The sequence below is a fragment of the Morone saxatilis genome, unplaced genomic scaffold, assembly GCF_004916995.1.
Source record: "Morone saxatilis isolate NCDOM2014 unplaced genomic scaffold, NCSU_SB_2.0 Contig8, whole genome shotgun sequence".
Classification (NCBI taxonomy): Eukaryota; Metazoa; Chordata; class Actinopteri; family Moronidae; genus Morone; species Morone saxatilis.
This window is the reverse complement of record NW_023340257.1, coordinates 12,762,799-12,775,622: the sequence shown is the minus strand read 5'-3', so window position 1 is coordinate 12,775,622 and position 12,824 is coordinate 12,762,799. Positions and strand designations below refer to the sequence as shown.

The following is a 12,824-nucleotide window of genomic DNA, read 5'->3' as shown; positions in this document are numbered from 1 at the left end:
GTATAATATGACTCCTTTAAGATTAGGACATATAAGGTTAAACGCTGCATTATACATAATAAAAAAGATAGATTCCGTGTGAAATATGTAATTGTAAAGGACTGTCAAACGTGCTGATGGCTTGTAAAAGGTTTGGTATGGAAAGGAAAGGGTGGTGGACGTGGGAAAGGAGTGGAGTATAGGGAGTCTGTTGGAGAGACCTCTATACTGGAGGCCAACAAAATCAGGTTCAAAGGGATTAATTCAAATACTTCAATGAAACAGGTCTAATATACAGAATATAATTCCAATATAGTCATGATTTTATGCACTCTGGTACAGTAGGTGGCGGCATGCACCTTTAACGTTGGTTTATAGCCCGCCAGAAAACCAAAGAAGAAGATGCTGTCTCTCCTTTTGGCATCGATCCTGTCTCTCTGGTTGTTTAATGCTCCAGGTATGTTAAAGTTCCATTTAGTCAATTGAGTTAGCTTTTCTTTACTGCAGATTTAGTTGACTGCTCTTTATTTTTGTTTTGCTCAGCTGGTCCAGTGTTTCCTTCCCTCACCGGTTGAACCAATCCTGAGAGTTAGCGCCCCATACCAGAGGTGGCTGAATACTGCTAGTTTGTTTTGCTTTCCTTAGTTTTAGTTAATTTATGTTGGACTGATCGTTTTTTCATACTTATTAATATGATTAAGCAATGGTTTTAGATATTGTATTAGGCCTTCTTTTAGAAATTCATCATCTTTGCTTATTAATAATCTTTCTTTCTCAGCAGCTCCAGCTCTTTCTTGTGTTGATTCTTTCAATAAATCAATTTGGTTTATTGTGAAAACATGTCTCTGTCTTACCTCAGTAACGAGTTAGAGGTTAAAGTATTTCCTGGGGTGCAATTCCCCAGGTGGCATTGTTTGTTCTTTCCCCATTCTCCCCTTACTGCCCTTGCCACACATACAAGGAATTTGACTTATGTTGCTCTTAAAGGTGCAGTGTGTAACGGTTAGGAGGATCTATTGGCAGAAAAGAAATATAATATTCATAGGTATGTTTTTATTAGTGTATAATTACCTAAAAAATATGAATTGTTCAGTTTCTGTTGCCTTAGAATTAGATGTTTTTATCTACAGACACCAGGGGTCGCCTTCCATGAAGTCTGCCATGTTGAACAGCAATGTTTCTACAGTAGGCCAGAAGGGACAAACCAAACACTGGCCACTGTGTAGGATGAACATTGTTACATTATCCATATTATACAATCCATTGTTTTTTAAGTGTAGTTTGGTCCCAGACAATTCACAGGAAAATAAGAGCGTGGGATAAGATATAACACAGCGACATGAATGATCTCTGTAAACTTCAGGTTCAAAAGAGCTGACACATCCAGGAAGTGATTCTTTCCCACATCCTGACTTTCAAAAGCATGAACTCAACGGACGGAAACCCTCTGCAGCATGAGTTACCGTTTTCGCCATTTACTGTAAATTCATGAGAGTGCAGCAGATAAGCAGATTAATATTGTGATCTCAGAAGGACAATGCAGGTTTGAATTTTAAAAGCTGCTCTCCATCCAATAATTTAAGCTTGGCATGCGTATGTATGTATAAATATACAGTTAAGTATCTATGAGTTTCAGTAGGTGAGCGTGTTTGCAGGCTCGTGCCAACGTCTTTCCGGGTTTTTGTGTCCAGGTCCCCCTGCAATTATCCAATCCTCCACCAATCTGTGTGTACGGAGCGCTGAGCCAGCTTGGATCGGGATCTGCGGCCGGTGCAGTGGGAATTTCTTTGGCACAGAGTTTCGTGGCTGACATTGGGGAGGCAGGCAGGCACGGGGACGGAAGGCCGTCTGGAGCCATGCCCAACCACTCTGGTTGAACGGACGGACAGACAGATGACAGGATTGATGGCCTAATTAAAGCCTAGCTGTGTCTGTCCTTGACTTATATGCTCAAATAAAGTTGCATCTGTCTGTTAAGTTACAGTGATAATCCCTTCATGTAAGTTTGTTATCAGCTCCAAGCTGCAGCACAGACACTTGGATCATCCTGTCACCATCCCTTTCTGTCTCTCTCTTACTGTCTGTGTGCATCTCTCTCTCTCTTCTCATTTATTTAGTCTCTTCCCTTTCTCATCCTGTCATTTCTGCTACTTCCCAAACCGATGAATACAGTCAGAGTACAGTAAATGTAGGGTGGGGTAGAGCGTAAAATGGGGGTAAAATTTGGCTTAAGATAAATCCACGGCTACACACACCACCTCCTAATTAGGGCATTTGTGTGTGTGTGTGTGTGTGTGTGTGCGCACTACATAACACACTCCTTGAAATTTTAATTAATCTGTGTTTCAAATGAAAATCATATCTTGTTCCGTTACTATCATATGCTGCTATCAAAGGCAGAAAATATATGTTAATAAACATCTTGTAGCAGGTTATTGCAGGAAATCCCTCAGCTGTTACACAAAAAACTCTCGCAACAGTCAAACTGTAATCTATTGAAGACGTCTAACACGTTACTGTCCTCTCACAAGTCTGTGCAATCATGCAAACCGACCTATGTAGTTATTTTCAAGTAAGACCAATATACTTTTGTGACTATAATGATACTACAGTGCTGTTTTAGTGTTGTTTGAAGAAAATAAACTATAATCTTCTTCCTTTCTGGCTGAAATCTGGTCCAACAGATGGCAGCCATGTTAAAGCAAAAGGGTTCACTGGAAGTTTTTAAGTGAGTGTGTGAAGACTTGGAGAGAAAGAGATGTAATGTGATCAAATGTGCTTTGGCCACACCAAGAAAGGCACTGGGATAGACAGAGTTTAACATCCCCACCTTTACAAATCACACTGTACATATCTAGACACACATACATGCTCTTTTTCCCTCCCACAAGAGGGGGTGAAAGTATTTGACAGGAAACAGGATGCATGTCCTCTCGTAAAAGAGGCGACATCAAATATTTTTAATTCTTCATGAGACGTACATTGAAATTTTTTTCGCCTGTGTCTTGACATGATGGTACTGATGAATAAACTGTGAAATCCTTACTTAAAATGCCTGAATATTAGGGTTGAGCCAGTGAAGCTGCACGTGGCCCCCTTCTGGTGGAAGTGTGTGTGCATGTGTGCATATAGTTGTGTGTGAGAGAAAGCCTCTTATTGATACAAGCGAGCAGGAATTTGGCCTCAGACAATAGATGCCCTCGGCCAAAAATGACAGTCTCATCTTGGCTCTTGTGCAAGTGTGTGTGTGTAGTGTGCCTGTCCTCGTTGCACAGTGTGGTGGGCTCCTACGCAGCTGTGTGTCCTGCTGAAACCACAGCAGGGGTGTGATATGTGAGGGTGATAAGACATAACTTCAGATGAGCAAACAATGAGTGGAACTTAGAAAAATGTGTGAGAGCCACATGTTAATATTAACTCTAATACTTTGACATTTTTACAGGTTTTTCTCTCTGTTAATCTCTACACAACATTCTTCTTTGCTCTATGATTCTTGTTATACAGAATTTAATTGGCTTGAACTGACCTCGATGTGTCTCACCCATATCATAAAATATTACACAGATATATGGAAATAAAGCAGAGCCAGAACTTCACTTCATTAAAAAGACAGTAGCCTGATCATACTACCAGTGATGTCATCACGTACCCATGACAGTGCGTCAAGCATGCCCTCACTCTGTCATTAGACAGCACGGCACACTGTGGATCCCATTGTCATTATAAGCTTATCAAATTAGCCGAATTAAAGGTATTTAGTTGCCTATAGTAGAATATCCAGAACAATCTACTCAGTACTAGAAAACAGGGGTTTGCAAAGTATCCATACAAACTTTAAATCACTTTACGAACATCACAGCAGAACTCTACGTCTATACTACAACAGATACATACGATGAACAGTCACAAAAGCTTGCTCCGGCGCAGACAATTTCCTCCATTTGTTCATTTTTAAATATTTACTTAAACCATAGCCATAAACTCCACTGAAACAAACATCAGTTTTTTTTTCCAAGATTATTTAAGTGCATATATATGTGCCATATGAAGCCCCACAGGGCAGACAAAGTCATTAAAACGCATCACCGCCGTGCGTAAAAGTGGTCATGACGGTCGGACAGGTTTTGTGGCGAGAAAAGCCCCACACTAGCCGGCAATGACTGACGAGACTAAACTACCGGCTTCAACAGCCATTCAGACTGTCACTACACTGTTACAAAAAAAAGTTGTCGGTCTTACCGGTTTGGTGAATAAATGGAGCTGAAATCAGTGTCCAGAGACGAGCATCATCAGTTGTGTGGACTCAGTTAGTAGGTGTAATTAAAACTTGAGAAGGGATGAAAACCACAAAGCCGGTAAACGAGGTTCCCCCTCTCTGGCTCCTCTCTGTGTGTGTGTGTGTGAAAAAAAAAGACATAAACACTAGCTGGCTCAGTGAGCTCACAGTGCGTCACCGCTGCAAGCTGAAACTCCCGTCAGTGTGTGTGTGTGTGTGTGTGTGTGTGTGTGCGTAAACCCCCTCTGTCGGTCGGTGTCTTTCCCCAGCAGGTGCTGCGGATCACAACCTGGCCGTTGAAGCTCGTAATGTGCTGTAGGTCTCAGTAAAGACTATAGAATATATGGAGAACAAAAGTATAATAATAATAATAATAATAATAACAATTATAAAATTATAATGAAAAATCAGCTTAATTATTCTGTCCAAAAACACAAATGTTTGATAAAACTGTTTTGAAGGTACTTCCAAAATCTTCAAATACTTTTTTAACCGACTAATGATAAAACGTTTCCTTCCCCTAAACAAAAAAATGTGTTTGACCTTATCAACTTTATTGAATTCAAAGTGAGGTTTATCAAATGTCAACTCCCTCAACACTTGTTATTGTGCACCCAAACCTGCACTGCTGCACCTGTTTCACAGCAGACATTGTACCTTGTCACAGTAGGAAAAGCACAGGTGTTATGTAATGTGTTATATTCAAGTGCACCAGCAAGTCATGACAGTGACAGTGAGCCAGCGTGAACAACACCAGGACCCTGAGACTGAAGCAGCTAAATGGAATTCAGTCATCATTTATTTGTCCTCCATGATAAAAGATAAAAGTCTATCGTTGTGCACTGAAACTGTAATAATTGCTTTTTAACAACTCTAAACAATGTTCAGGAGAGAATTGTTTTAACCTCTTGCATTATTTTATACAACTTCAGTCCTGTGAACTTTGTCTATATCGTCTATATTGACCCCACATGCTCCCATACCAGGTTTCCGTCCCATGTGTCTTTAATTAAAATGATAATATGTGGAGTTACCCATGCTTGGTCAAGTCAGGTATTTGGTTGTAAATAATGCGGGAAAATATCTTACCATTGAAAGAATATTTGTCAACCTGCTTAAAGAATCAGTGTGTAGGATTTAGTGGCATCTAGTGGTGTAGTTGCTTTCTACAGCCAATGTTTGGTTTGTTCATTCTGGGCTACCGTAGGCAGTTCAACATGTGGACTGTAGAAAAGGACCTACTCCCTCTGTAGGTAAAACAAATCTCATTCTAAGGTAACAAAAACACATTGAGTCCTATATTCAGAGTATTATACACTAATTAAAACATATCAATTAATATTATATTCAGTTTCTGCCAGTAGACCCTCTTAAATGTCACACACTGGACCATAAGTTGATTTGAATAAACAAATAAAAAAAACACCCTATATCATATTATTACATTTTTTTTCAATGATATTGTTTTGAAATGTTGTCTGTGATGTTCTTTTAATACATGTAGTTCAATTTAAAGTAATAAAATAGTTGAAGGTGGTTAAAACCACTTCTGGAGTGAGAAGATTGAGAACAAAGACACAGCAAGTCATGTTGTGGGTTTGCAAACTGTGGCTAAAGTTGAAGCTAACATGCAGAGCGGACAAGACAGTTTCCCAGAACCAGCACGCCAGCCGCAGACCGCTCACATCCAGCCTGCCACTATAGCTAACATCACACGAGACGGTGTTGTGTGGCTCAGTCTGATTCACCTTATTGGTTTCCCATTTACAGAACCAGCCTGGCCACTGGATTCTTTTTCAGAGCACACACACAGCAGAAAGCTGAAAGATATTGGATTAGAAATACATTACCAAGAATCACTCGCCCCACCTTTAACTGAAGTTGAGTGTAGTGTGTACATTAGAAGTTGAAAAACCAGCTTCTTTACAGGTCCAGTGTGTAACATTAAGGAGGATCTATTGAACATATCATTCATAGGTGTGTTTTCATTAGTGTATAATCACTTGAATATAAGAACTGTTGTGTTTTTGTTGCCTTAGAGTGAGACATTTTTATCTACAGAAGCCACGGGTCACGTTCCATGGAGTCTGCTATTGTTGAACCGCCTTTATTCTACAGTAGCCCAGAAGGGACAAACCAACCATGTGTTTCATAGCCACTGTAGTATCTCCTTTACGCTTGGAAGGGGAGGGTGAAGCAAGAAAGTTGCACCGCTAGATGCCACTAAATCCTACACACTGGACCAGCAATTCAGGTAAGATTAGCTCAACTTTCACTGCACATTTACACTATTTTGAGGAAAATCTTATAATCGGGGACCTTCGAAGCAGCCTGGGGAAAGAAAAACTAGAGGTTGAGCCACTGATCACGGTTTTGACGCTTACACTACAATGCAAGATAAAAAAGGAAATTACAGTTTTGCCAAATACACACGCTTAATATTGCAAATCTGATACCAGTGAATGAAGGAGATTTCCACTGGCCCACGTTCTTCCGCTGGGATGAACCAGTGAGTCAGTGTTAGTCAATGACTCACAATATCACTCATTCTTGTCAGTCATAGATGCATCTCTGTGCTGCTCTCTTTACTCCCTCTTCCATTCATTGCACAGATCTTCACTGTTTAAGGCTTCATTTGAATACTGTGTGTGGATGTAAGCGGGCTACGACTTGTGTGTGATAATGAGGGGGGGAGAGGGGCAACATTTGTATTTGTGTGTCCCCTGAATGGTCTGCATTCATACTGTTTCCTCTATATACTGCAGGGCTATCATATCACAATACACTTCATTGTAGGTCAGTGGGTTAAAGTCAGATGAATAGTGGAGTGGACACTGAAGCATGCTGGTAAGAAACCACAGTGGTCACTTTGTGTTGTGGTCAGTGACGCTGTCTGCAGGAGGTCAGCAGGGCCTCATACTGTAACACATGAGTCGATTTTATTGCTATTTATTTACTATCTATTTATTTATTGTTACTGTAAAAGACAGGGCAAGTTAATTCAAGCTATAAATCCTTGGACACTTGGAAGTAAAAATGTTAATGAAGAAAAGGTCTATATTAGATGGATCTGCAACTCAAGGTTGGGAGGTTTTTTTCCACTTGATGTTAAAGATTATGTAAGTACAGGGAGGTGTGTCTCACTTGCCACTACTACCAGCAGTGACACCAGTTTAGTTAAGCGCTGGCAAAAGTGTTATTTGCATTATTGATTAATCGGCTGTTCAGAAAATAGTGAAAAATACCAGTCGAAATTACCTTCAGTTTGCTTCTTTTGTTCGACCAACAGTCCAGAACCCAAAAGTTGTCAACATGCAACCATTTAAGAAGTTTAGAAGTTGGAGGAGGACTTCACCTTGCACACTTATGGTTCTCCCCTGACCCCCCATCAATAAAAATCAGTTTATATTGCTCTCATACAAACACCATTAGCTGTAATTCATAAAGCATTCATTGTAGAAGGCTGGGATATGCTCATGGGTCACTTCCTCACACAGATACACTAATGTGTTACTTGGATAGTAAGACCTACACACATTATCTAATGCACCCCTCTTTTCATGTTTGTTTGTTGTTTTTTTTTTTTTTGGTGATTTGTATATAGTTTGTGTTAAATGCTGTCTGTAGTTTGTGTACAAACAGATTTCCTGTGACAAATTCAATAAAGTTAATCACAAAAAAAGGGGACACAAATATACATGCAAACATCATAAACTTTACATTCGCTGAAGAAAGAAGAGGCACAAACTGGCACCAGTGAACTGATTTAATTACAAAGAGGAACCCACAGTGACAAAAACAAGAACAGCTACATACAGGAAGTAACTGATAGACTGTAACCATGACAACAGCGAGATGCCAACCAGAGCCAGAGATAAACAGAGTTATGACCAGGCGGCAGCGCAAGACCTGCCACATTGTGTTACCTTCCCGTCGACGTCCGTAACGGGGCAAAACATACGTTGTGGAGCTAACACGGCTACCAGTGAGAACATCAAAACTCTCATCTTTGAGTCGCTCTGGTAACAACAGAGGCCATCTTGTCTTCTTCTGGAAAGATATATGGCAGTTATAATTTAAACGTCACTGACCACGCATGCCAGGGAGGAAGGGAGAAGAATATAAACAAAAAACAAACCTTACACAAATATATAAAAATATGCCATTAGATTCATATCAACAATTGATGACCGTGGGTGCACTATTTACAGAAAAAAGGCAATATATACCAATATTTACAACAATAAAGACTTCTTTCACATACGGGCATGAGGAGGTTATACTTACAAGTTTCTGAGAGTTACAGTAATGATTGAATGAGTTTGATGTGACGGTGAAAAACATTACGTTTAAATCTTCCATTTCTTTAGCTGGCAACATGCTTTATTCTCTCAAAACCTTTAGTTTTACTTCATTTCTAGGATGTGTTGGCGTGTGCATGCTTGTATGTCTGTAAAATGAAGAGAGTCACTGGGTTCAAACCTAAAATGCAACTTCTGGATTTCAGTACTGTATGTTCTTAAGGCAAATGTTTCTTTTCAGATTTTTCAAGAAAATCTACAAACTTTCTGAATGAGCTCAATTTAAAGTTCTTGGTTCTTCTTCTTGGTATCGGTTTCAGAATCATGAACTGTTTAAAGCCCAAAACTCAGTGAACTTAGGACCCATCATTGAAGGACTGTAACCCTTTTAGACGCGCTGATACCAGCTCTTTTGGAGAGTGTTTGTAGCTCTTTTCTCACTGTTCACAGAAAATATACTAACTCTGCTCTGCAGGGAGTTCTCCATTACTCTACAGCCAGCATAGATATACAGCATTTACTTGGGTACCGGTAACTTGGCAGCTCTTGGCACTGAGAACACAAATATTAATTTTGTTGTGAATCACACAGAACATAAAAAAAAAAAACACTATCTGCTACCTTAACATTAGAGGACATTAAAGGAATAACTGAACATTTTGTGAAATAATCTTACTGACTTTTAGAGTTAAAAACCACTTTCATGCCTGTTCATTAGATATGAAGCTACAGCCAGTGATGGGTTAGCTTAGCTTAGCATTAAGAAACAGTGGAAACAGCTAGCAAGGTAACTTAGCTCACAAATGAACACATTATATCTCATTTGAAACAAAGAAACAAAATATAATGTGTTAATTAGCGAGCTTTAGAGCATCTAGACAGTTTCAGTTTTGGTCCTTGGACAGAGCCAGACTCGCTCTTCGCCCCTGTTTCCATTCTTTATGCTCAGCTAAGCTAACTGGTTGTATTAAACATACTGACATGAGAGTGGCACCGAACTCTTGACAAGAAACTGAGTTTAATATTTCCAACAATGTCACTTAGTCCTGTAATGTTTGCTAAAACCCTCAAACTGACCTCTGTGTTCTTCACAAGATACCACGAGCTAAACTAGGCAGAAAATCACAAACAAGCTCCTTTGTATACTTTATACTTTATACACTTGAGCCTACTAGCTAGTTAGCAGCTATCACAACAACCAACCAATCCTCTTAACTATTAGCAGCTCTCACAGCGGGAGAGTTAACCTAATGTGGATGCATTTGGGAAGTGGGAAATCTGAGGTGAAGTGCCCAGATGGCTGGCAAAGTGCAATGAGGTTTTCTAGGCTCGGAGGGATAAAAGACAATCACTGCTTAACCCCAAAGCCTGAGGCTAACGTGTATGTACAAGGACAAGTCGGAGTCACCCTTCACTTCCCCAGACATCTGCTGCAGGATGAGAGAGAGCTGACTTTTCACTGTGTGTATGTGTGTTTAATGGCTTAACTTTTAGCCTTCAGAAGGCACGTGCAGGCGCTCAGCGTTTGTCCTTCTGACCTACTCCGTATCTTGAGCACTCGTCTCACAAACCACATGCATCTTGTTCTCCAACTATCAATACTGAAATCTGTGTTTATGCATTCGGGGTGTAACAATACATCTTAGCGCTATATTCCCTGGAACAAAAATGCCATAATATGCACCACAGAGCTGAAAAAGTATTGAAAAATTAAGCAAATCTGAGCATTTGGCACCCACACAGGCGACAGAGTGTCTGAGTTTGGATACAGAGTGACATGAATTTTGGGATTGATGGATCGTTTTGAAACAGCCAATAGATGAGTAGAGACAAAATATATTTCCAGAGCCATATAGAGCCATTTATGGAGCCATACAACTCCAAAACAAGAACCCTGTAGTGTGTATCGTGCCGAACTATGAGGGGACTGTACCGTTACACCCCTAACCCAATTATGCCCATTTATCTATTCTGGTAATCAAGCTGGGTCCTCCTTGTTCTTCAACTCAAAAAGAAAAAAGCTACATATTCTATAAATTAAGTGCTGTAAAAGAAGGCGCTAAAAATCAAAACCATAAATACTGTACATAACTATTGTTATCTGCAACCACAGCCTAGCGTCATCTTCAAAGAGTCTGCTATAGAAATCAATAGAAAAAACATCAGCTCCTGATTTCCGCTCAACAAAGAGAAGTTTCATGGCAAAAGAAATTAATGTCAAAAATTCTAATACATACAAGGCTTTGGCATAGTCATGTGAAGGAGGAATGTCTCCAATGCACTTTTCTTCTATTCAACTCCAACAGTGGGCATCATCTACGTTCATATCATCTTAAACTGGCATACAAAATTAAATAAGACAATCAGATATAATGTGATTATCTGTGGAAAACACACGGTTATGTTTTTCACAAATGTCTTCAGATTCAGTGAGTGAAGGCTGTGCATTAATGTGTGTGACTGTGTGCATGTGTTTATAGTCTTGTTAGATACCCTTGCCACATATTGCACTTAAATGATGCTCTTATTCTCTCTCTCTCTCTCTACAAGAGAAAAGATGATTTTAGCAGTCTCAGTCTACGGACACCAGCTGATCCTCTCTGCTAAGCTAGCCGCAGAAATCAAAGCAAATTTAGAGTATCCATTAAACTAAAGCCTGTGATGGTATGCTTCCACCCATAGATATTCATATATTTTTACATGACATTTACCTCTGATCATCAGGAGGCATTTTGTCTGTAGTTCAGGCTAAGATGAAGTGATGATGGAGTAAAGGGTTGATGTCCAAGTCCAAGAAAACAGAAAATGTCAAAGGACAACTACATGCTCCACTTATGTCTCAGTTCACTTAAATGTCCTCTTTCAACCTCCTGTGCAAAGACATTCTACAGAGTCCAAGTCCTCTTCTGTCTTTCTTTTCTTCACTTGTTGCAGTCTAAACATCCACGTGTGAAAGTTACTTTTTTCCCTTCTCCGACTCCTTCAGTAAAGACTTGAGTTTAAAGACACTTTTCTAGACAATACACATGCACAGACACCACCCAGTGGGAACAACGCACACCATCAGTAACATTAACACAAGAAAACTGGGTTTGAAGTGATCATATTCATTAGTAAGTCCGGGAGGGAGGTGACAGCCATATTATGCACATAGAGACTGGTGGACTGAGCAGAAGACCAAAACAACAACACCAAAAAGTGAGGAGTCTGGTGGGGGAAAAGGACAGGAGCTTGTGCGCCGTTTCTCAGCTTGTGGGAGGCTGGGGCAGGAAGTTCAAACTGAGGTTGATTGTCTCAGACCCTCCAAAGCAAAAGATGGTTGGTACTGTCGTCCCGTCCGACTGTTTCACTGCTATTGGTCAGTCTGAAGTCCTCATAGCCATCGCCGCCGGAAATTACTAGATGGTTGGTTTTTATAGGGATGTGGGCAGAGGCTCGGCGACGTGCTGAGTCACGCCTTTGGAGGTTCCCGTCAACTGTGCTGCCACTCTGGGATTGGTTGCCTATAAAACATAAAGGAGGGATTGAAGGTAGAGAAAAGGCAAAACTTTGATTCAGTTCATTTGTTCTGGAGCCGATAAGACTGCACATATAATTAAAATGTACCTGTGGAATCAGTTGTAGGAGGGAAGTTCATGTCAAACCCTTCCGGAAGTTCAATTGAGGTCAGGAACCGAACGTGGCCCGTGTGTCCATGAGCTGAGCCCATCGGCGCCAGTGGAGATTTCACCGTCCCTGCCCCAGTTCCTGAGCTCACCGCTGGGATCGCCAGCGTAAGGACCACCCCTGCAGAAGAACAGTAGCTTAAAATGTTTAATCCAGTTACTAAGAATCAATGTAAAAATCCAAAATGCTACCATTAAAAGAAAATCATCTTATTTGCCATAAACTGACATTGTAGGCAATGTACACATGTGCTACTAACAAGACTTGTATTTTTTGTTTTTTAATCAACTGTGATAAAATAAATCAGATTTTCGCACAAAAGTTAAATAAAGCTGATGTTCAGATTTTACTGGAGGTCCAAATAGCTGAGATTCTGCACCACAGTCCCTCTTACTACATTATATTTTTTTCAAAATAATTTTCACCCATTTTTAATTCAAAATAATTCAAAATTTAAAGTGAAAAACACTTGTCTGAGCAAAGAACACAAAATATTATGTATGTATATATATTATGTATGTGACTTTTGTAATGCTGTTTGCATGTAAATGTACTTTTAGCTTGGGCCCAGACCTTACTGCCCACATCGTATTTAATAATTA

General features: G+C 40.0%; 2 protein-coding genes across 3 annotated transcripts in view; both read right to left on the bottom strand.

Annotated features, from left to right (window-relative positions):
- relt (RELT TNF receptor) overlaps positions 1-4,358 on the bottom strand; it is a 27,933-nt gene extending 23,575 nt beyond the window's left edge. The window contains exon 1 of the mRNA XM_035679495.1: positions 4,219-4,358. The gene's annotated coding sequence lies outside the window, so the exon portion shown is untranslated. The remainder of the gene's footprint in view (positions 1-4,218) is intronic.
- A 3,649-nt stretch (positions 4,359-8,007) lies between these two features.
- Positions 8,008-12,824, bottom strand: part of LOC118341663 (rho guanine nucleotide exchange factor 17-like) — a 63,082-nt gene continuing 58,265 nt past the window's right edge. The window contains exons 23-24 of one of the 2 annotated variants that reach the window (XM_035679980.1): positions 12,163-12,342; positions 8,008-12,059 (exon numbers count right to left, since the gene is read on the bottom strand). In XM_035679980.1, the coding sequence (XP_035535873.1) occupies positions 11,851-12,059; positions 12,163-12,342 (389 nt within the window). In that variant the 3' untranslated portion in view covers positions 8,008-11,850. The remainder of the gene's footprint in view (positions 12,060-12,162; positions 12,343-12,824) is intronic. The other variant, XM_035679979.1, reaches the window with a different exon arrangement.